The sequence below is a fragment of the Bactrocera neohumeralis genome, chromosome 4, assembly GCF_024586455.1.
Source record: "Bactrocera neohumeralis isolate Rockhampton chromosome 4, APGP_CSIRO_Bneo_wtdbg2-racon-allhic-juicebox.fasta_v2, whole genome shotgun sequence".
NCBI lineage: Eukaryota > Metazoa > Arthropoda > Insecta > Diptera > Tephritidae > Bactrocera > Bactrocera neohumeralis.
In genome coordinates, this window is record NC_065921.1 from 34,839,197 (window position 1) to 34,864,842 (window position 25,646).

Consider the following 25,646-nt stretch of genomic DNA (forward strand, 5'->3'; position numbering starts at 1 on the left):
ATTCGCAACTGCCTCAATTAGAGCAAAAAAATGGCAAGTCAAATGTTTACGATGCACCGTTAAGTGGCTTATAACGCTGGCCATTGTAATCGTTGCGCATACAATAACAATTTGAGTATGGCAACAATAAATATATGTAAAAAGTGCAAAGTTTTACGCCACTGCAGCGATTCACATATCCACAACTAAAGGAATGCCAATAACGTGTGCTTTCCTCCTGTAAATAAGATAAATTCTTAAAAGGGATACTCATCGTGACAGTGAGTTGTTTACGCGCCTGCATGAGTAGCATCTACATACAAGTGAGCACACGCGTGCGCGTAGACACAACGCGGCAAACGTGCGTTCGCTCGACGCCCAGCGCAGCTAGTTACTTTATTTACATTAGCACACACACACACACATACTGACAGGTGCTAAGCAAGTACTAGTACAAATACAAGTGCAAATGCGCACTTTCATCGTTGTTGTCATTTTGTAGCTTATCATTTCATTTGTGTTTGTATTTGTGTTTGTTGTAGCCGCTTCGGCTGCTGTTCAAGCGCGTTTGGCAGATATTTCGTAGATTTTTTGGGGTTATAAATAAGAGCTCCGCCGACTACTATAGATCATTCAAAGCCTCATTGTCGTCGCGTATTGAACGAGCGGGTTAACGAGCCTACAGCAAGGCGCAGCGCAGCAAAAAGTCAACACTGAGAAAAAACTCATTAAAAGTGACTATCGAAAGTGAAAATTAGTTAATGGCATTAGTGAGTGCTAATTGAAATATATTTAGTAGAACAAAGTGCGAGCTGTGCGAACTTGCAAAAAAATAAAAAATAAAATAAAAACGAAAAATATTTCAGAACTGTGAAAAAGGCGGTGACTTAGAACAAAATGTTTATTCAGAAAATGGTGAGTGAGCTGCCATCACTTCGCATATTGTGTGAAATCACATTTTTCAAAAGTGTTTTGCAGCAAAAATTCCAGCGCTCGAGTCAAGCTCAGCAAGCACACAGGACTTTTTCGACGTTTTAAATTTTTGAATGCCAAAGTTATGCGATCAAATTATTATTTTACTATTTTACCGAAAATCTAACTGTATTGTTGCGTCTTAGTTGTTGTTCGAATAGCATTATTCGTTAGTAAATCACGCACGCCGCTCAAATCGTAAAGCATTTGCTGCTCGTTTGCGATTACTTCACTTCAACTAACTCACTGTTGTTGGATTTAATAATAATTTATTTCAATTAGTGCCAAAGTGTTAATTGCAAAATTAAATACTGAACGCTTAATGTTGAACGCAAAGCAGTGCGCTTAAACAGCGTTGGCAATAAGAGCGCCAAACAAAGTACTTCCATGCACACACACACATGCGCGCGCATGCGCACATCCAAACACATACACACATACACAATAAACTTACATATACTGAAATTTATTTAGTTTATGTATGTGTGTGTGTAAATATGTGAACTTAGGCAGCGTTTGTCGCCAAGCACCTTCGGCAGCCGCAAAAGCTGCAGATTGCAAACACGCGCGTTTTCCAATGAACATACAGCTTAGAACTTTGCGGAAGAGTGTATTTGCGCGTTTCTTTGCTTTGAAGTTAACAGCCTATCGCTACTTCTAAGTAAATACCAATTATGGCTGATTCTTTGTTAAAGCCAAAACAGGAATGATTCTAAGAATGCCTGTAAAACCACACACGCGTTAATGTTACCACCTACACTCACATACAAACATAACTGCACACACACCCAACTTAATATGCATATGGCTTAGTATTTTTGCCGCTCAAAATACATACCTTCATGATTCGCGATAATGTGCGAACTCAATATTATTGCCGCCGCTGTCGTCTGCGCCACAGCGAATGTCACGTTCTCGATTCCTTATTGTTTACATGCCGAATTTGCATTAAATTTGATTCAATTCCAGTGAATAAAGAAGGAATTGTTGGCTTTCCAGCTTTTTTCTGACTGTTCTAATTAATTCAATAAGCAAGTGATGCCCGCCTCGTACATACGTACACACATACATATGTAAATGGAAGTGCATTTACTCGACTTATAGCATTGACAGACGGCAGCGTTAAACCAGATTAATTGCATTTTTCGGGATTAATTCAGGAGTTACCACAACTAACTCCGTTGCTGAATCCAAAAATAACTCTCAAAATTTTAGGGAGTTTGTGAGATTTTCGTTGGCAACATTGTTAAAAATGGCCAATTTTCATCTATTGTGAATGAAATACAAGCAACCCGACAGCTGTTTATCAAATTCTCAATATAATATCAATAAAACTTCTATGTTATGATGCAGTTTTAAAAATAATGTGTTGATATGCTTTTGTAATAAAAAATGGTTTGGTAAAAATTGGTCGGCTAACAACCGTAATGTTTATCTTCTATCAATTTTCATTGAAAATATTATAAAAAGGACAATGAGCTGTTTATGAGAGTTTCAAACTCGCATAGCTGCCGTCTGTCACCTACAAATTTGGATCTGATTAAGTGCGCAGTTAATCCGGATTAACGCTGCCGTTTGTCAAGGCTATTAGTCGTATATATGTACCTATATATACTATATATATAAGAGTACATAGTATAACATGCAAATTTACCTTTTCGGTGCGCTTCTCCATTTTTATTTATGTACCTCTATGTGTGTATATATGTATGTTAATTTTTGTAATTGATTGCAAGCAATAAATTTGTTTGTTTTATTGCACAAAGCAAATACAAGCATACTGCGCATCTATAATGTGTATATTTTCTTTCTATCAATTCATTTCAAACACTTATGTACGTTTCAAAGTTAACCTGTTTATACCATGAACGGGGTATGCTAAGTTAGCCACGATGGTTGTAACACCCGAAAGGAAATGTCAGAGACCCCATAAAGTGTGTATCCATGCGAACTGGTTCCTCAACTTTAGAAATTCGATCTGAGATTTTGAACCCGTCGTTATCTAACCAAGAAGCTTTTGAACAGAACGGCTGATATCGGATCAGTAGACCATAAAACTGAACAACCGGAATCCAGTGCTTGCTCGGAAAGCTTTTTCATTTGAAAAGATATCTTCACGAAATTTAACAATCTGCTGCAATCTCCGATGAAAGTTCTTGTAAAGAATCTTTTGTGTTTGTGAGGGGTGTTATAGTTTCGGTGCAGGTGTTTTCAATATCGCAATCCACCAAGAGGATTTGCATAATTAGAGAACAAGATATAAAGCCGAACTTGACTTTCAATGTAGCGCCGTCTCGGCGGAACCAAAGGTCGTCCGGTTCAGGTACGAAAAGTCTTTAATCATGGCGCAGTAGCATTTCTCATTGACTGTAATGTTATGGCCGGCTTTATTTTCGAAGACATGTGAACCAATGATTCCTTCTGCACCAAAGTGCACATTAAACAATGACCCTTTGAGAATGTAATGGCCTCTCAATTATGGCTTGTGAATTATAAACAAATGCGACAATTTTATCTGTTAACGTAGACATTCAACCAAAAGTGAGCTTCATCGCATATTGAACGCAACGTGCAATTATTTCTGAATTTCATTAAGATTTCTTATGTATTGACCGATAGAAGTCAAATGGAAATGGGAAAATATTTATATTATGGGATCAATTCTCCACAACTTTATCAGCACGGTTGTTTCTATTTTGCCAATAACAGTTTGAATGTTGGTTTTCAACTTTGACCAGATTGACCAATCGGTTTCTCAGCCATTGACTTTATGTGCCCTCAGAAAAAGTAGGTTGTAGAAGTGAAATGAAATGAAACGTAGAAATTTATATGATACCGTAATGCATAGTATTATTTGAGCAATAAACTAAGGCGCTCGGATATCAATTTTATTGATGAAAATATGTTTGTCCTTCTTTCCGAGTTTCTTCCGTCCAGGTGATATCTTAACGGATGCTTTTTTTTTTGTTAGGTGGCAATACTTTTTTCGGAGCTACTCTTTTTGCCAGCTGTTACTTGGTTTATACTCAGTTTGGTTTGCACGTTCGGTGAATGGGCTTAAAACGAGACGGCCACCTATCCCGAATTTCACAAGAAAATTTTGTTCAGCGATTAAGCTCGCTTTTTTGTGTTTTATAGACAGACAGGGTCATTGGCCGATATTTATTCACAAACGAAGCCCCCCTTAACATTACAGTCAATGAGGAACGCTATAAAGCCGTAAATAATGACTTTTTCATGTTTGAATTTGAGGATATTAATGTGGGCGATCATTTGGTCTGACAAGATGTCGCTACATGTCATGCAGCCAGAGAAAAAATATATAGCTATTGAGCCTTTGACGTGACCCCCACGATCGTGCGGTTTAACACCGCTGGCTGAAATCTTGTGGGTTTTTGTGAAGTCGCTTGTCTGCGCAAATCACCCCCAAAACGATTGACGCTGTTTAAGAGAATATTTGGCGTGTTGTTGCTGACATATGTATATACAGTCCCTATTGCTGCATAACCTGAATAAAAATTGGGCTTATCGGCTGAAACTTAATCGAGCCAGCCGCGCCAGTCACTTCCCTGAAATTCTCCCTCATTTTTAAACCACAACAGCAAACTCTCTTTATAATAATGCTTTCTTTTTGGCCATAAAACTAAATTGTAGGCCTTTCAATTCTTCTTGAAAACCACATTTCTAAAAACAACATTTAATATTTTTATACTCTCGCAACAAAGTTGCTAAGGAGAGTATTATAGTTTTGTTCACATAACGGTTGTTTGTAAGTCCTAAAACTAAAAGAGTCAGATATAGGGTTATATATACCAAAGTGATCAGGGTGACGAGTAGAGTTGAAATCCGGATGTCTGTCTGTCCGTCCGTCCGTGTCCGTCCGTCCGTCCGTGCAAGCTGTAACTTGAGTAAAAATTGAGATATCATCATGAAACTTGGTTCCATAAGAAGGTTAAGTTCGAAGATGGGCAAAATGAGCCCACTGCCACGCCCACAAAATGGCGAAAACCGAAAACCTATAAAGTGTCATAACTAAGCTAACTAAATAAAGATATTAAAGTGAAATTTGACACAAAGCATCGCATTAGGGAGGGGCATATTTGGACGTAATTTTTTTGGAAAAATGGGCGTGGCCCCGCCCCTACTAAGTTTTTTGTACATATCTCGGAAACTACTATAGCTATGTCAACCAAACTCTATAGAGTCGTTTCCTTCAGGCATTTCCATATACAGTTCAAAAATGGAAGAAATCGGATAATAACCACGCCCACCTCCCATACAAAGGTTATGTTGAAAATCACTAAAAGTGCGTTAACCGACTAACAAAAAACGTCAGAAACACTAAATTTTACGGAAGAAATGGCAGAAGGAAGCTCCATCCAGGCTTTTTTAAAAATTGAAAATGGGCGTGGCATCGCCCACTTAGGGACCAAAAACCATATCTCAGGAACTACTAGACCGATTTCAATGAAATTCGGTATATAATATTTTCTTAACACCCTGATGACATGGACGAAATATGGGTGAAATCGGTTCACAACCACGCCTTCTTCAAATATAACGCTATTTTGAATTCCATCTGATGAATTCTCTGTATAATATATACGGCCAAGCGTAATACATATATGTTCTATCACTCATTGTAACGGTACTTGTTGCGGTAAGTTAAGTTTTCACGAAGTGATCTCTGCCTTACACAAATATAAAATATTAAAAAAAAATAAGTTCTGTCAAAAAAGTAAAATACGAGAACTAAAAAAAATGTAGTGTTTGAGGAGGAAATTTCAAGCAGTGTTTTGGAAAATGGGTCAATGTCTGCTCGTAAATGACGGATAATGAAATCTCTTTTTGATTATTCCATTTTCAATTGAAACAAAAAATGTTGTTAAGTTATTTTATCAAATAAAAAAAAGTTGTCTCAATTTAATTTTACAAATGGGCCAGATTAAAGTCAACAGTTAACCAAATATATTCGAGCCATCTATATATTCCCCGTATTTTATTAATTCCATAAAAAAGTTACCCAAAGAACGAAAAAATTTAAGATAGTGAAAAAATATCAAGTGGTAAGTTACGCTTGGCCGCGGGTGAACATATACATATGTACATTAGGAACCAATGATGATAGCGGAATAAAACTTTACACAAATACGCTATTTGAAAAATATGTAAATGACGGATAATGAAATCTCGATTATCACTTTATCAACTTAGCCCTTCCTTACTTGTTTTACTAGTAATTTTTGCACAGAACGTCACTCTTCGCTTGCACCTACGATAGATCATTTGATAATATCACCAATTTATTTTATTTGTTCTAAACAGTGTTGTTTATTCTAAGCGGTAATAATTTTTGTACACTTAAGCAAGTATTGATGTTTCCTTAGCTTATGTAAAAATCATCTTAACACACAACCGTTAAATTGATGTGTATAAATAGAACAGTGCAACTGAATATTTTTACAGCGAAAAATTATGCGCATATGTGTAAGGTGTTACTTTTCCCACCGACTAAATTTTCTATTATGCAAATACGTTAGCTTAACTACAATTATCTGTAGGCATTTTTATGTTTTTAAATATACTCGAATACGTTCCCAAAAAGAGTGAATTAAGAACGCTTTTTCCATTTGAATTATGATGTTCACAATGAATATGACGCTGATGTCATATAAATAACGAATAATTTTCATATTTATTGCCAAAGGTCCGACTTTCACTTTAGAGGATACCCATACAAATTAACAAATGCGACTGACTACCATATATACACTCGTGCATATACATATATGTATATATAAATATATTTATATACTTATAGTTAAATACTTCAAATGGGCGGCCAAAGGTTAATAGGGAGTAATAAGTCGTTTGTAATTTGAAGCTTTATCAATGTTTCGCAGATTTTTTACACGAGTTAAAGTCAAATCACATTTTAATTTAGTTATTCTACTCCGTTTGTAAACAAAACTCCGAGGCCTTTACATCTTTGAAATTGTCAAATTAGATACATACATACGTAGGGCATGTTTCTTCAGTTACAATCTATCTGTTATCCGTAGCAAAGCAGCAACACATTTATTTTAATATTTACTCACTTTTGCCCTCCATTAGTGATATCGTAGGGAACACTTTTATGCTGATTTGGTAATGCTGAGCAAGAGATTGTCCACAATTCACTCATCGAACGCGTTATATTGCCACTGTTGGAGACATTTTACGTAGGTTGCTATATATATTTCTGGCCTAATAATGTAAATAGGCATATTTATCAAAGAAAATGTTTTTTTTTGTTTTTTTTTTTATTTTTTTTTTGTCGATTGCTGTTTTGTTTCGGGCTCATACGCATAGATCCATGATTCGTCTTATAAACGTCTTTTGAAGCACCGCGATCGTATTTTTTCAGCATTTCTTTACACCAATCCACACGAGCCTTTTTTTGAGCGATTGTCAAATTGTGCGGGATCCAACGAGAACAAACCTTTTTTACGGCCTGGTGTTCATGCAATATCGAATGTATGCTGGTGGGAGAAATGCATAGGCATGCCTCTATCTGAAGGTATGTTACATGACGGTCTTGCATTATCAGTTCACGTACGGCATCGATGTTTTCTGGCACAACGGCTGTTTTTGGACGACCTTCACGGAATTCGTCTTTGAGCGAGCGTCGGCCACGATTGAATTCGTTGTACCAGTTTTTCACAGTGCTATAGGATGGTGCTTCATAGCCATACAAAGATTTTAGTTCATCGATGCACTCTTGTCGTGATAATCCACGTCGAAAGTTGTGAAAAATGATCGCATGAAAATGTTCACGAGTTAATTCCATTTTTTGGCCGAGATGAATTTTTTAATTCCCTGTAAATAAAACAATTCACTATTAAATGACAAAACGTTCTGAGTGATGTTATGCTAAAAAATGTCAAACTTTCCAATGGAAATATCACATTGCACCTGGCAACATTTAGGGTTGCCCTAGGCCAGAATATATATAGCAGCCCTCGTACTAAAGAACGTTAAACTCTGTCATAAAAGTAAACACTGTCGCAATGATTACATTCCGCATACACCCTTTCGTTTTCAGCTTACCGCATCAGCTGTGTTGCAAATATTCTGCGCTTTTCTAGCATCTTGTGTTCAAAAAAATTCGATTTCTTTTTCGATTTCCAAAGGGCATGTTGAAATTGTATAAAATACATTGGTTTGCTCTAGCTAACGTTTATTCAACGATTGCTGCAATTTCCCATGTTTCTATACAATTTTATCATTCTAACGGCGTTCACGTTGTCTATGAAGCACCTCAAAACCCCAAATCCATGAGCAGAGAAGCATTCATAAAGATGCACTTTTATCGGTACTATGTTGAGTAAATCTACGTCTCAAGGGGTTGGACAATACAAAAGTTGATTCATCTGTAAATAATACATCAAACCAATGACGATTTATGTTTTCCTGCTCTCAATGCAACCTTTTTTCATTGTATTATAGATTTTTGTTTAGTCCCTTTATAACAAAAGGATGCTCAGCTTAGAGCAGTGGATTCTCAAAAAGGAGATGAAGCTTTTAGATGCCACGTGGTTTCTCGCTCTTCCTAGCTTGTCATCTACGTTTCCAGTTTCTCTGTATTGGTCATACCACCTGAAAAATACACAACTCGTAAATGGTGATCCATTTCGAGGTTCCCTAAATTATCGGCCCATCGAAGAGTTCTCTCAATAAATCCATTGATTGTTGCGGTGTGTGGCGCCGTCTTGTTGAAACCAAATTGCGCCGGTTATCATGACCCGATAACGATCGCCGTTGCCGGTTACGTTCCCAGCGGCATCCACCGGCCCATAAACCACACCAAACCGTTGTTTTTTCCTGAAGAGCTGCCATTTTGCTCTTGAATCTCTTCAGACTACCCTTCGTCGCAAATGCGGCAACTTTGCTTGCTTACATATCTATTGAGCCAGAAATGGGTCTCATCGCTGAACGAAATTTGGCTCGAAATCGTCGGATTTTATCGGAACTTTTCAAGAGTCCAGGTTCAGAGCGAATCGATGTCGCTTGGGAAGGTCTAGCGGCCTCACTCTCACCTCTACTAGAATCACCCATTATAATTTTCAATATATGCCAAACGGAAAATCCATTATTTTTTTATTAAGCCATTCGAATTAGATAAATCCAATTGCCCTTCGGTTCTCAAACGTATCTTTATAAATAATTCAAACATACAAAAGTGTGTCCGGAATAATGTCATTTGGCCCACATTTAGCTGAAAAAGAGTTTTAGAGAGGAACTTGTAGTTTGAGATACTTTTAAGATTGAAATTAATTTTTCTTTGGAGGTTGCGGCAATAATCCCTGTACGTAAGTATGCCTCTCCGTTGGACTACAGGGCATACTCATTTGCCCCGCTACTTCACAGAACCTGTAAATTCGTATACATATTTAAGCGAAGAATTCCTGACGATGTCTATTATTTTTGAGTATAATACTGTATATAAATTTCATTCTCATGTGCCATAGAGTAGACGCGCTCTATAATAAGATATGTATGTGTGTACGAGTATGTGGAGATGCACATGTAGTGTAAACATGTTTTCAAATTATTGCTTATTATGCAATAATACGCCTTTTTGAGGTAATAAGTATTAATGCTTTTAGCATGTCACCATTCCGACAGCTTTTATTTATCTTATCACATGTATTGTACCAGCTGTCAACACAAATACAAAGCTGGGAACGAAACAAGCACAACATGCAAAACAATCTTGACCTGTCAAACGACCGCAAGAGCTCTATGTATGTAGGTGTCAGAGCATGTTTTCGCACGAACTCCAGTATTTCGGAATGTATCTAGTGCAATGCCATGGCGTCGTAATGCCAACAAAATATTGCACGAGCGCGACTTGCGCCTATCTTGGTTATGCTCGTGCCAGCAAACGAGATTTTGGCGCATTTAGCTCGCCTTGATGTTTGCGCTCATGTCCCGCTGTTCACTTCCTCATTTAATTGCCAAAATGTGTTTTGTTTTGAGAAGGAAGGAAGGCGAATTCTTCCACTTTTTCTTAGCGCCTTGAGTTGGAACTTACCGCCTTTATTTGCTTGCTTAAATGCTTGACAACTCTGCAGCTGACTTAAAATGTACACATATGCACATATTTATACATATACGCACATACGTACAATGAAATGAGTCGAAAACAACAAATTAAAATTGATAAATAACAAATCGTTAGTTAAGCATCTATAGTTGTCAGCACGAACGTTTGAATTGCCTGTCCCGATAGTTATCGAGTCGTTTTGTTTATTTCCATTAGTAATTTGAATACACACACATTCTTAAAATTGATTTCCTTCACGTACTCGAGCGTTTTCATTTTGATTGTCGCACACGAAAATGCCGCATCATAAGACGTACCTATCTAGGCATGTGCTTGTGTCTAATTCAACTCAAACGCATATGTGACCTGGTCTACGCAAAGGGGGGTTGAGTGTCAAAAAAAAGGAGAACAATTAATGAGATAACGAGAAACTGACGATTATTTTTAACAGCTTTTCCCAGAAAACTAGTTTTCGCACGTTAGCTCCCTTTTCGTAGACCAGGTCACATATATCGAAGATACATAGTTTCTCTTACAATATCCCATTTATTTTTGCTTTACCAAAGCTACATAACCGACCATATCAAGTATAACTAGATCAGCATTATTCAAAGCAATATAAAAAACAAGAAAATCAGTCAGTTTATATGGCACCTATATACAGCAGTGGTTTGATCTGAACAATATGTTTGGAGATTATGGCGATGTCTTGGAAAATAATCTATGCCAAATTTCATAATGATATCTCGTTAAATAAAACGGTTTTCTATACAAATAGTTGAGTTTTATAGATCAGTTTGTATGACAGCTAAATGCTATAATTACCCAATCTGAATAATTTCTTCGAATATTGTAGCGATGCTGTAATAATAGTTCATGCCAGATTTCGTGAAAATACTTTGTCAAATAATACAGTTTTCCATACAGGGACTTGATTTTGGCCGCTCACTTTATATGGTAGCTTTATGGTATGGGTATATACAGACAGACGGACATGGTTAAATCAAGTGATCTTGTCAAGCTGATCATTTATACATCTATATTTTTGGGTCTCCAACACTTTCTTCTAGGCGTTACAAACTTAATATGGTATACCCTGCTATGCTGTAATTATATTACACTAGTAACAACATAGTCTAATGGTATAGTGTCCACACATAGCACGCACATTTTTTTGATTACAGTTCAAAAGCCTCTACATACTCACACATTTAACTGATTTAAAATTTGGTCGCAAATCAATACATAAACATAGTTCGCATCAAAAGAGTTACAAATACCTTTTGATTAATGAATTTGCCCCACACCCGCATTCCACATGAAAATTTCTACGAGTTTGAGCAAACGTTGATATAAAAACTTACAGACACCATTTTATTTGAATGATTTGTTAACACTTACTATACTTAACGGTTGAGTGCGTTGTGTGAACATATTGAACATATTGAACATACACACACATTTAAATATTTAGACTGCTCGTTCGCAGGCATTTCAGTTCCTACCACTCAGTTAAGCGCCTTGCAAAAGATATTACCGGTTCTGTTACCTAGCCAACCTCATTTTACCTTTGGTCTAGAATAGAAATCGTTGGCAATAGTTTTCCATTTTTGTTTCATTTCCCACCATATTCTTGTACATTGCTTTGGAACTTGTAAATAATAATTTAATAGCCTATTTAGCCTCACTTTCAATTGAGTTGAGTAGTTTTTTAAAGAAGCAAGCTACGATTATTAATTCTTTTGGCTTAAAGATCAGTTCAGTGTTCTAAAAACGTTCTCTGCCTGATCCGTATATTATACTGATTTGATTAATTTATGAAGATTTTAAATTATATACCGAGTCATAGCTGATACTGTCAGGCTAAAAGTGCCCTTGTCGTGCTGAGGTATACTCTTGGATCGATTGGATTACCAATTACATGCTACCCAGGATGGGGCTAAGAGGGCTTTGTATGAGCAAAATTCGGGTGAAAACTTGACTCAACCCCATACAACGAACATCAGGATTTTGAAACATCCGGTTGAGTTCACTCCTTATATATTTGTTGATGGAATGTGAGGCACCTTAATGAAGTCCTGTGACCATTTTGTTGGTCTGTGGCATGGTAATTGTATGTAGAATTAGCAAAAATAATTAAAATCACCCCGCCCATATGTACTATTTATAATGATTATCGTCTAACAAGTTTGTGCCTAATATGTCGCACAAGAAGTATTTTTTAAAATTACCTCAAAATATGTTCTCTTGTATAACCAAGCAATGTGAAAATTAATGCACTCAACCCGTTCCTTTCTCTGCTTTCAATATACCCAATCAAATGATTACCGTCTTTTCACCTGTATTTAAACCGTTTAGCATGGTCAAAATTAGTGATGTTTTAATGAAACTAAACAACAAACAAACAAGATTTCTTAAAAGTATGGGGCTTAGCGGTGAACTAGTAGAATTAAATTGGTATTTACCTCATATCTCTAATAAATGAATTCCGATCCTCTGGTAGACAATTTTGAGATTAACTCAATATATTTAGTCTCTTCGGTGGGGTTAATATTAAATATCATTAATTCATCATTTGAAGAAGAGGATGGATGAAGCACCTGAAGGAATTTCGCCGGCTTTGATTTCTGAAAGTTGCAAGAGTACAAAATGTCTGTTACACCCGAACTAAGCACTATTTACAGATGTCTTTATAAAAAAATTAATCGATACAGGCGACTCGGCTCCCACGTCACTGATGACAGTCATAACTTGCAACAACAATGTCAGTCTCGAAATCCCACGCAAAATAATCCTTGCCAACAGGTGATACTTCGTACTGAGTTGGCAATTGAGAAGTAAAGTCCTCTCTCGAAGAACTAAAAAAATTCTACAAGTGACTCATCATCTCCGTCCTGCTATATGATGCAGAGGCATGGACGATGACAACATCTGATGAGTCGTCGTTACGAGTTTGCGAGATATTTATGGTCCTTTGCACGTTGGCCACTGCTAATATCGCATTCGATGGAACGATGAGCTGTACGAGATATACGATGTCAATGTCATCAATAGTTCAGCGAAATAAAAGACAGCGGCTACGCTGCCTAGGTCATGTTGTCCGGATGGACGAAAACACTCCAGCTCTGAAAGTATTCGACGCAGTACCCGCCGGGGGAAGCAGAGGAATTGGAAAACCTCCACTCCGTTGGAAAGACTAGGTGGAGAAGGACCTGGCTTCGCTTGGAATCTCCAATTGGTGTCATATTGCGAAAAGATGAAACGACTGGCGCTCTGTTATTAACTCGGCTATAATCGCAGTAGCTACGCCAGCAAAGAAAAAGAAGAATATAATAAGTTATTCATTCATAAATTTACTTAAATTTTAATAAAAAGCTTCCTCAATACTAATATTTTGTATGCGTTTCAAATTTTTTTGCTTCGCTCGAATGTAAGCTCTCCATACTTGTTTGTAATTAAAACTTTTTGAAATTTTCATTTAAACTTTAACATTTATACATATACTTTATATTAGCTCATAACGCAAATCAAATTCTACTCGTTCAAAAATAGAATAAATAGAATTAATGTCCATCATTTACATTAAGAGTTATAAATTTTCGCTTCTCCTATTTCCTAGTCGCAATGCTCTATGCAAACCGAGCCCATCATATTTCTTTACCCATGTATGTACATAAGATTTGAATTTTGGCCTCTTGCATCTCCGTTAACGACGATAACGAAGATAACGTCAGAAAGATAAAACAGGAAAAAACGTAAACTTCGGCTGCACCGAAGCTAATATACCCTTCACAGGTGCATTTCTTTTAGTAACTATGTGTTCAGTTTGTATGGAAGCTATATGCTATGGTTAACAGATCTGAACAATTTTTTCGGAGATTATATTGTTACCTTAAGCAGTAATCCATGTCGAATTTCGTGAAGATATGTATATCGTCAAATGAGGAAGTTTCCCATGCAAGCATTTGATTCAGATCGTTCAGTTATATGCCATAGTTAACCAATCTGAACAATTTCTTCGGAGATTACATTGTTGCCTTAGAACATGTACTAAATTTCGTGAATGTATCTTGTCAAATGTGAAAGTTGCCCATACAAGAACTTGATTCCGATTGTTCAGTTTATATGGCAGCTATATGTTATAGTGGTCCGATATCGGCCGTTCCGACAAATGAGCAGCTACTTGAAGAGAAAATGACGTTTACAAAATTTCAAAACGATATCTTAAAAACTGAGGGACTAGTTCGTATATATACAGACAGACAGACGGACATGGCTTCCTTCTGGGTGTTACAAACTTCGTGACAAACTTAATATACCCTGTTCAGGGTATAAAAAAGTGCTTATAAATCCTTATGTTGATATTATAGACTCAAGTTATACGGAAATGATCAATTTGAATGATATAAATATCGTATTTGAACCACCATTCACGCGATGCATTCCGTACGATACATTGAAAGAATATTTAAATCAAGATGATCCACCGTTTAATGATCCCAAAATTCCATCACACATACAAGGAACGGAACGACATGTTCAATTGCTAGCTAGCGTTTCCAAACGGGTTATACCGGAAAATGTAGAGGCTGTTATGGCGACGACATTAGAGAGCCGTGCGAAATTGCCCAGACTTGAAAGTATAAAAGACTTCAAACAATAATTTTTCTTAGTTTCATTTCTATAACTCACTTAAATTAATTTTTATACTCTCGCAACAATGTTGCTAAGGAGAGTATTATAGTTTTGTTCACATAACGGTTGTTTGTAAGTCCTAAAACTAAAAGAGTCAGATATAAGGTTATATATACCAAAGTGATCAGGGTGACGAGTAGAGTCGAAATCCGGATGTCTGTCTGTCCGTCCGTCCGTCTGTCCGTCCGTCTGTCCGTCCGTCTATCCGTCCGTCTGTCCGTCCGTCTGTCCGTCCGTCTCTCCGTCCGCCCGTGCAAGCTGTAACTTGAGTAAAAATTGAGATATCATGATGAAACTTCGTACACGTATTCCTTGGCTCCATAAGAAGGTTAAGTTCGAAGATGGGCAAAATCGGCCAACTGCCACGCCCCCAAAATGGCGGAAACCGAAAACCTATAAAGTGTCATAACTAAGCCATAAATAAAGATATTAAAGTGAAATTTGGCACAAGGGATCGCATTAGGGAGGGGCATATTTGGACGTAATTTTTTTGGAAAAGTGGGCGTGGCCCCGCCCCTTACTAAGTTTTTTGTACGTATCTCGGAAACTACTATAGGTATGTCAACCAAACTCTACAAAGTCGTTTTTTTCAGGCATTTCCATATACAGTTCAAAAATAGAAGAAATCGGATAATAACCACGCCCACCTCCCATACAAAGGTTATGTTGAAAATCACTAAAAGTGCGTTAACCGACTAACAAAAAACGTCAGAAACACTAAATTTTATGGAAGAAATGGTAGAATGAAGCTGCACCCAGGATTTTTTAAAAATTGAAAATGGGCGTGGCCTCGCCCACTTATGGACCAAAAACCATATCTCAGGAATTTCTAGACCGATTTCAATGAAATTCGGTATATAATATTTCCTTAACACCCTGATGACATGTACGAAATATGGGTGAAATCGGTTCACAACAACACCTTCTTCCAATATAACGCTATTTTGAATTCCATCTGATGCCTTCTCTGTATAATATATGCATTAGGAACCAACGATGATAGCGGAATAAAACTTTACAAAAATACGGTATTAGAAAAATATGTAAATGACGGATAATGAAATCTCGATTATCACTTTATCATGCGAGAGTATAAAATGTTCGGTGACACCCGAACTTAGCCCTTCCTTACTTGTTTCATTTACATATGTTCTGACTAAATAAATTTCTTAAGAGAAAAAATAGATATTATTATAAATAAATAAATAAAAATAAAGAAAAAAATAGCCATTTAGCTGATTTTTTCATGTAAAGGCCAAAAATGGTGATTTTTTGAAATGATTGTATCGGGAACCCCCCAGGGGAGTTCCATGGGGTGTGCCACTGGCATGGGTGGATCGGCCGTCTAAAGTTAGTGGGGGTCGGTCATACATTTGGACTCGATTGGAGCACTCTAAATGGGTCAAAGTGGGATTTTTCAAAATTTGCCCTACCCAAAAGTTCGACCCAAATTGAGGGACATCAAAATTCGTTTTATAGGTATGGTTCCTTCGGCAAAGTTTCTTATTTTGATCCCTAGAATATGATTTTCATAGAGCAATGGGCGATTTTTAAATCAACCCGCCCTATTATAGAGGTAACAAATGATCTCAACATCTCCATTGGATCGACTCAACAGGTTTTGGTTAATATTTCGGGTATGAAGCGTCTCAATGCTAGTCCCTGTATCTTTTGCAGAAACGAAGTCGCGTGGAGGTCGCAATAGAGGTACATGACAACATAGCTACGTTAATATAGCACATCATTACTGATATCGAAATGTGAGTGTATGCATCTCACCGTAACCTTTGATTACTGCCGTGTTATGAACAAATCAAACGGTCATTAAGAATTATTTTGGCCGACCATATTCAGCAGATTTGGTGCCCTGTCACTTTCCCTGTTTTCCATTAAAGACATTAAAAGTCATTCACTGAAGGACATCACAGGCGGAGCTTATAGGAAAACAATTGGCATACTTGTATTGACTCAAAAGAATCCTATTTTGAAGTCGATGACTTACCCAACATATTTATATTGGCTTGTCAAAACCTATCTTAGCTTCTATATGGAACTGGAGCAATCGCCAGTTCACCGTTTTTGTTTGCCTTCACAATAGTTAAATTTTTTTTAGAAAAAAGTGATTGGTAATATCCATAAACCTTATTTTGACAAATGAAAATGTAAAGAAGCCAAAATTACAGATTTTTGTGGATGGTTATTGAGTTAAAATTAAGACAAATACAAAGTGCGTTGGCCGGTGCAAGCCTTTTGAATGGCCTCTACGTCTGCATAATGCTTTCCTTTCATGGGCAAATGCATATTTCCGAAAAAGAAGAAGTCGCACGGTGCCAAATCAGGTGAATACGGGGAGTGGTTAATGGTTAAAATATGATTTTTGGTCAAACAATCGGTCACAATATGTCCTTCGAATGTTGGATTCTGAGCAATTTTTGGTCGTCAGCCAATTTGTGCGGAACAAACCGTGCATACACCTTTCGTAAGCCCAAATGTTCGGTCAAAATACGATAAATCGATGTTTTGGAGATGTTTAATTCCATCTCCATGAATTTCAATGATGATTTCGGCTGATGTTTTATGAATTCACGCACAGTTTCGATGGATCTTCCGGTGATCACGAATTTTGATTGGCTCACATGTTGATCGTCATTTATGCCCTCACGACCACTTTGAAAACATTGAAACCATTCGTGCACTCTGCTACTGGATAGGTAATCATCGCCATAAATTTGTTTCATCAATTGAAATGTTTCGGTAAAAGTTTTACCAATTTTAAAACAAAATTTAATGTTGGCTCTTTGTTCGAAGCTCATTTTCGCACCGATAACACAAACATATTGACACTTAAAACGCAATAACTTCACTTCCAATCAATGAAATATCATGAAATTCTCACTGGACAATCGATAAAGATATCAGATTCTTACATACCAGTCGGCATATAGATAGCGCCACCAGGGGGCACTAGCTTCATAAAGTCCTGTTTACTTTGGAAAGTACCTTGTATGAACATTTATTTTCAGTTTTTTGTTTTCTTATTTTCTCCAAATCAGACATATGTATTGATATAAATTGAATATCAGATGATTGCTTATGCCCGTATTGGCAGCCTAATTCGTTTTTAATCAAAAAAATGAAATAAGCTAAGCGTTTTTTTTTGCCAACTATTGAGCTATTAGCTTAAGACGGTCAAATAAAATACGCCTAATTAATAAAGCTTGATTGATTGAGATTATTAAAATACGTAAAATGTTTTTGTCAGTCAAATTTGATCAGGTGTTGTATATTGTACTTTATTTTTAAATATAATATAATCGCTCTTGCGATTGCTTTCCAACTGCTCAACTATTTTGTGTATACACACATAGTACATAGTACATAGAACTATTTAGATGGGCCAACAAGTCGTATACGCAACTTTTTGTTATATTTTTTATTTTCATATAATTTTTAATCAAATTTGACTTTAACTGGTTTTGTTTTGGATACAAGTAACATGATTTTATTAAAAACTAGTCTACACCCTCGGCTCCGCTCGCTCTTTGTTGTCAAGGATATCATTTATCGTGATAACAATATAATGGAATAGTTAAATTGGCAGACTACGTATTTTATTGATAAATCACTTCAAACTATCAGGAATAGTACATGCATAAATATGTATGTATAATGTAACAACATATTCACAGTCTCTGTATCTGTATAGTATATCGTTAGACATATATGTATGTATATGCATCCTGCTATAGTGAATAACAGTGCAGAGTAGAGCAGAAGAGGGCACGTCTCACGCCCTATATCTGATCATATGGTAATGTTCGGTCCAACATTCATAGAATTTAATTGCAAAATTGACGGCTAAAACCCAGATACTACACTTAAGAAAACACAGACTTGATGGTTCTTTTAAATTTTGCATTGTTCTGTGCAATGCTTCGGGAATATTTGTCAGCTAATATGCACTCATCTCAAATTATGATTCAATCTTTTCTTATTCAGTTACAACTATCACTATAATTCATATACATACATATGTGTATGTAAACAAAAACCACTGTACCCTGCAAGTAGCTGTGTGATTTTATTACGAAGCTCGCTTCGACGAGCTAGATTTTACTTTTTTGTGTGAATATTCGTGCAAGGAGATCGTGATTTAAATTTACTTGCATTACATTAAAATGGTAACCATCTTCGCCACGTGGAAAAAGAACTGGATCGGTGCGTTTCCGCAACGTGTCGAAGGTTTTCATTTCGGAGATGGATGATGATTTCACGTCGCTCGAATTCTGTTTCGACCATAACCACTGCAACGTCGTCTTTTACCGGTGCATTGAATCGCCGCTTATGCTCCCCGGGTTGTGTTTTGTCTGCTCTTATCACAACCTTATAATCATCTATCGGCATCTGGTCTAGAGCTGTTTTGAATGAACATATGAGGCTGTTGTGTTCATGAAACATTGTTTGAAGTTTTACAACGATTTCTCGTCTTACTTTAGTACTGATTGCCCAACGCCGATCAGCTTCTGCAGCTTCATTAGCGGTGAAAAAAATTTGTAAAAACTTCATCTTGAACTGGGAGCAATGATCCAATTCTGTGGTAAATTTGAACTTGCACTTTAAAAGTGGGCATGTAACCGGCATTGTTCACTATGTTGGTTGCTCCAAAGGACGTCATTTGGAAGCATGAATTATACTTTCGGATACTTTGAAAAAATGTTTGGAAGTTGAAGTGCGCTTAGAAATGTAACTAAGAAGTGGCTCAGGGGACTTCATCAATGGTGACAAAATAACTTTACCGTTCGAACAGCACATTCCAGGGGATTCTTTAGCGAACTTCAAAGCACCACAATGTGTACAAACTTTGTTCATTGCACCGATCCTTGTGATTTCTGTAATCATCATCCTTATTGTAGTTGAACGCCGCAAGATTTAAATCTATTTTTTTTTTTTTTTTGTAATTGAGCTATTCGGTTACGATTGGCATCAAGTCTTTGCGTATGTTTTTGGATTGTGTCGGTAGCTCGCGATAACAATTTTTTTTCACTATCTTGTTGAAGCCGTGATTCATGCTCTTCTGCTATATTTATTCTTGTAGATATTCTTGTACGATTTTTCTCAAGGCCTAACTCACGATCATCAGCTGTTTCATTTGCTCTTTTTTCCTTAACATTCTATGATTTTGAGATTTTTTTACCAATACTTGCTTTTTTGGGTGCCAGTTTTTATTTATTACAATGATTCTGTGAAGAAATATGATTGGAAGAAAAATATAATTTTCCGTTGTAATAATCAATTTAAAACGCATTAGTAAACGGATACATTCGCGGCGCTACAACTAACCTGGAATTCCTAAATATCCTTAATTAATGTGTTAAGGCAAATTTGGGTTATAAAACAATAGAATATCATCATAGTAAACAAAAACTGTATTTGACAATTCAAAAAAAGTGCTCCGATCGTCACCAATCTTAACAGGATTACTCGTCAGGTCAATCTAAAGATTTCCTGAAAGTTTCATTGAAATTGGTCAAGCCGTTTCGGAGCTACTCGGAACATACCGACATATTTTCATTTTTATATGTACATACATACATATATATAGATTTTTGAAGAAAAAAATGTTCAAATGAAACTTACATGAATATTGAACACATGCTTATGTTTAGAAATATACTTTTTTTTATTTTTGAATTGCTGTGACTAATAACATAAAACTATAGAAATTAGCCTATGCCCGCCCCGAGATTCCAAGCTACCTCATCACCAATTTTCAACCAAATCGGTTCAGCCGTTCTTGAGTTATAAATATAGACATAAATTGTGAAATCGAGGGTAATTTCCAAGATGTTTGTCAGAGTCCGAGACCCTATAGAGTATATATATATATATACATATGTAAACAACGTGACGAGCTGAGAGTGTTTAGGCAAGTCGGTCTGTTCGTATATCTGTCTGCATATATGTGAACTGGTACCTCAGTTTTTGAAATATCGATTTGAAACTTTGCACCCATCCTTTTCTCACCAAGAAGCTACCCATTTGTCGGAATTGCTGATATCGGACCACTATAGCATATAGCAGCCATACAAACTAAACGACCGGAATAAAATGTTTGTATGGATAACCTTGTCATGACAAGATATCGTCAAAAAATTTGGCATGGATTGTTTCCTTAGACAATGGTAGAGTCTTCGAAGAAATCGTTCGGATCGGAATAATTCTTCTAAGGAATATTTTTGGATTTCTGAAGAGTATTATAGCTTCGGTGCGACCGAAGTTAACGTTTTTTCTTCTTTTATATTTTTTTATATAAACAATATACATAGTTGAAATTCGGTGAAAAATTTTTATTTGAAGTATGCCTAGTCATAATTGAACTAAGAAGCACGACCTTGCTTTGCTGTATTTTATGACCGCTGCACAACTGTGATTACAGCTTGGGATAAAGGAAGTTGACACAGACTTTTATAATCAAAATAATAAGTTCAGTTTTCAGTATTTGTGTTTACTTAAATACGAAGTGAAAGTTTATTTTCAGTTCTGTAAATTGTCATATCCAGAAAACAATGTTTACCATAAGTAACTTCATAACTCTCTAAAAATGTAAACAACTGGAACTGGTCATGATTGCGTAGTCTAGTCCGAAAATACTCCCGCTGCCAAGTTACATATTTTTAAAGCAAAGCTTTTGTTAAAAACATGGAACTGAAGCCAATTTTACAAAGCAATTAATATTGAAAAAGACTTGCTTTGAATCAGCTCAACTCTATGTCAGAGCCGAAATTTGTTCCATGAATGCTTAATTGTAATCTTCTATTACTTTTTCCAGATCGATCATGCCACACACTCGGAGTTATGGAGTTTTGCAACGCTACTGGCCATTGCTCTGTCCATTTATAGTTTATGGGATTATATAAAGTCAGTACTGCTCTCACTGAAGCTGTCAGGACCGGAAGCATTACCGATACTTGGCAATTGCTTGATCATAAAGGAGAAAGACAGTAAATCAGGGCTCAAAAAAACTTACTTATAGACTGATTACATTTATTGTTATTTGCAGTGCTCGCCAAACGCGTGGCAACAGCTTTCGGTCTATACGGTCCACTAATACGTGTTTGGGTTCTACTTTTCCCGTTCTTTGCCGTGCTGCAACCAGATGATTTGCAAGTCATACTCTCTTCAAAGAAACATACAGAGAAAGTGTTCATCTACAGATTGATGCATAATTTTCTGGGGAAAGGACTTATAACGAGTAGTGGCGAAAAGTGGAACGCTCATCGAAAATTCATACAACCCATGTTTCATTTGACGATTTTGGAGCGCTTCATTGGCACATTCGCGGACGCCTCTCAAACGCTCTTCGAGAACTTACACGCATCCGCCAATGAAGAAGTTAATATCGCCAAATATATCAACAATTGTGTCATAGACATTCTAAATGGTATGGTTACTCGATCCCATCTCCTCAAATTCAAATGATTTATGTTACCTTTCGTTGAACAGAAGCGGTTCTGGGTGTACCGGTGAAACGACAAGGTGCCTTAGTGGATATGGAACAATCACCATTCAGGCAGTGAGTTGATGATTCTAATTATTACCTCCTGTTCTCAAACAGTTTCTTGTTATTTTCAGAGGAAAAGTGGTAGTCAACGAGCGTTTTTTGCAACCGTGGCTTCTGTTTGAGAGCGTTTACAAGTTTACGAAAATCGCATCAGAGGAGCTCGATCAAAAGAAGCGTCTCGACCAATTTACACGTAAAATGATCAAGCGCCGTCGTGATATGATAGCGAGTGGAACGTTTGTCGGACGCAAGTGTCTGCTGGATTATATGATCGAAATATCGGATAACAACGCTGATTTCACCGAAGATGATATAGTAGATGAGGCCTGCACATTTATGCTTGCCGGACAAGATTCCGTTGGCGCTGCAGTTGCCTTCACACTCTTCCTGCTTGCTCAAAACCCCGAATGTCAAGAGAAATGTGTTGCAGAAATTAACGATATTTTCATGGACGACCAGCGCGCCCCAACTATGAATGATTTGCGAGAAATGCGCTATGTGGAGATGTGTATTAAGGAGGCGTTGCGCCTGTGTCCCAGTGTGCCTTTAATGGCACGGAAATTGGGGGAAGAAGTGCGTTTGGGAAAATATACACTACCCGCTGGTAGCAATATATTTATTTGTCCTTATGCTACCCATCGTTTGCCACATATTTACCCTGACCCCGAAAAATTCGATCCCGAACGCTTCTCGCCACAAAACATGGAAACACGTCATCCTTACGCCTATATACCGTTCAGTGCGGGCCCCCGTTACTGCATTGGTAATCGTTTTGCCATTATGGAAATGAAAACCGTTGTCTCGCGTTTATTGCGAAGTTATCAGCTGCTGCCGGTGCCCGGCAAGACCTCCTTCAATGCCACCTTTCGAATTACACTACGCGCCTCAGGTGGTTTATGGGTGCATTTAAAGCCACGCGAAAATCCTCTCATCGATTATAGCAATTAAGAATGGTGTTTTGTGACTCCTATATTTAAGGTATTATAAACTTTTAGCTATGGTAGTTGTAGCTCTAGTTAAAGAAATGCTTGCGGGAACTTTTCACTCCCACAGCCAATAGCTGTAAAGTATTTATATGTATGTGTAAGTAGGTACATACTACTGTGATCAAATTGAAAGGTGAATTTGGTACATTTCATCTCCTTCAAAGTAATCCCCTCCCGCTGCAAAACACTTATGCCAACGAGTTTTCCAGTCATCATAGCACTTGGAAAAATCCTGATCCGTCGTGATGGCCATCAGAGCCTTCTTCGATTCAGCTTTTATATATCCTCTATTGAGTCAAAACGGTGTCCTCGGAGTGGTCGTGTGAATTTGCTGAATAGCCAGAAGTTACACGAAGGTAAATCAGGCGAATGCGGTGGTTGCGACGCGACATTAGTTGAAAATGTAGCTGGCGAAATGATCACGAATAACCAATGCAGTGTGAGATGGTGCATTATCGCATTTCTTTGCTCAATAAATTCAGACATAGTAAAAATCGAAGAATTCACTTTTAGAGCCTCACAAAACGACGCGTATCTAAAAAACCGATTCGAAAAACACGCGAAGTATAAATTTAAAATTCAACTTTCAATTTCACAGTAAAGCCTTTCTAAGTAAGTGTATCAATGCCAAAACAAATGCAATTGTTCATATATTATAGACCCTAATTTTAAGTATTACGCTAAGACTTGTATTGTTGCTATATTAATAACCTAATTGGCATGACATAAAATAAATATAAATGTTACGAATATATACTTAGTTCCAAAACTTTGATTCCTTTCTCCTCTTTTCATTTTCATTTTGTATCTGTTGCTTTTACCCAATATTCCATACTTTTTAGAGAAGTATAACTTAGTAATAATAATGGTTAAAAAAAAAAAAAAAAAGATTTTACATTGTATAAAAATACTTTGCTATCAGTGAACCGCAAACCTGTGAGTGATCAGGTGCATTTCTAACATCACGAGAATCGTATTCTGCTAAATACTGGACAAGCGATGTTCAAGCGTTTTATCGCGCAACAATCCGGAAAGGCATGCTGAATATATACGGATATGTATATGAAAAGGCACCCTTATTTAAAAACATTAATTCTCTCGAACGATTTGTTCGGTATTTTGAGATATTTTCTTAGTGAATTGCGAATTTCTATTAAGCACAAAACCGATTAACGCATTCGAGCGAAGACATCAAAAAATCCACAATATTATAACGAATGCCTTTGAAATGATGTCGATCGATCTTGGGTCCATGAATCCAACCGCCATCGCACGCAATAGTTGGAGCTGTGTTCATTCACCTTATTGACGATTGAGATTTGTCATTTTTGTCATCATATCACTGTTTTGTGCTCTATGGGTGGAGAGAACCATTGGTCAATATGTCTTTAAATATGAAGCTGTAACAGCGTTACATTGTCTATAGTCAAGTAGTCTCTGTTCCCCACAGAGCCATTATTATTGACATGTCGTGCCTGAATTGAAGGATGTTGATTGGACGACCTTTGGTTCCAACGACACGCCACTACATGACATACAGACAACGAAACAATCATTTTATCGAAAGAAACTTTTGGTAAGCGCATTATCTCGCGTCGTGGGCCTATGCCGGAGCCTCGAACACCACTGAACTCTTCTTTGTGGGGTTGTGTGAGGTCACTTGTCTAAGCAGATAAGACTGGTGGACGATTGGCGCTTTATGAGAGAATATTCGACTCATTATTGCTGACATACGCCCTCAAATATAGTGGTCGAAAATTTAGCCTTTTAACGACCTTACAGTGCACCGTGCCGCATATTAATAAAAATGTTGACAAATTGCATGAATGAGACTTCGGAAGTGTTGAAAGATCGCTATATTTGATGTATGGCTGTGCTGGCGATGCACCTATGTTGAATTCTAAAACCGAACTTCCACTAAAAAAATGCAATGTGAAACTTATTCAGAATGTAAATTTCTTATTTGCTAATCAGAATATAATATAAGATTCTGATACTATGTTGTCCCCTCAAAGTAATTCCGCTTGGCCCCAATATACTTGTGCCAACGTTTTTTCCAATCCTCGAAACAGTTGTTAAAGTCAATTTCCGAAATAGCTTTCAATGCGCGCAGCGATTCGCGTTTAATGCTTTCAGTTGACTCAAAACGGTTTCCACGGAGTTTGAGTTTTCGGAACACGGAGCTAAATCGGGCGAATACGGGTGACGTCACTATATTGGTTGAAAATTTGGCGAAAAACTCACGAAGAATCAAAGCACGATGCATTATCGTGGTGCAAAAACCAAGAGTTGTCGGCCCATAATTCCTCGCATAAAACTCATAACAACACACAGGAATTCGGGTTGCTCCACACCTCCACCATCG

The 25,646-nt window shown here is 37.1% G+C and overlaps 1 protein-coding gene across 1 annotated transcript; it reads left to right on the forward strand.

Moving 5' to 3' along the window:
* Positions 1-641: 641 nt before the first annotated feature.
* On the forward strand, positions 642-24,041 carry LOC126755958 (probable cytochrome P450 4aa1). The gene is made up of 5 exons (XM_050468698.1): positions 642-894; positions 21,564-21,735; positions 21,795-22,175; positions 22,238-22,307; positions 22,367-24,041. Exons 1-5 carry the CDS (start codon positions 877-879, stop codon positions 23,241-23,243), a joined length of 1,518 nt encoding a protein of 505 aa, XP_050324655.1. The 5' UTR covers positions 642-876; the 3' UTR covers positions 23,244-24,041.
* Positions 24,042-25,646: the final 1,605 nt, after the last annotated feature.

Excerpts from the sequence above, each read along its gene's own strand:
- LOC126755958 (XM_050468698.1), top strand. Across the intron at positions 22,176-22,237 it reads TGTCATAGACATTCTAAATG|AAGCGGTTCTGGGTGTACCG; the intron begins GTATGGTTACTC and ends TTCGTTGAACAG. Across the intron at positions 22,308-22,366 it reads GAACAATCACCATTCAGGCA|AGGAAAAGTGGTAGTCAACG; the intron begins GTGAGTTGATGA and ends TGTTATTTTCAG.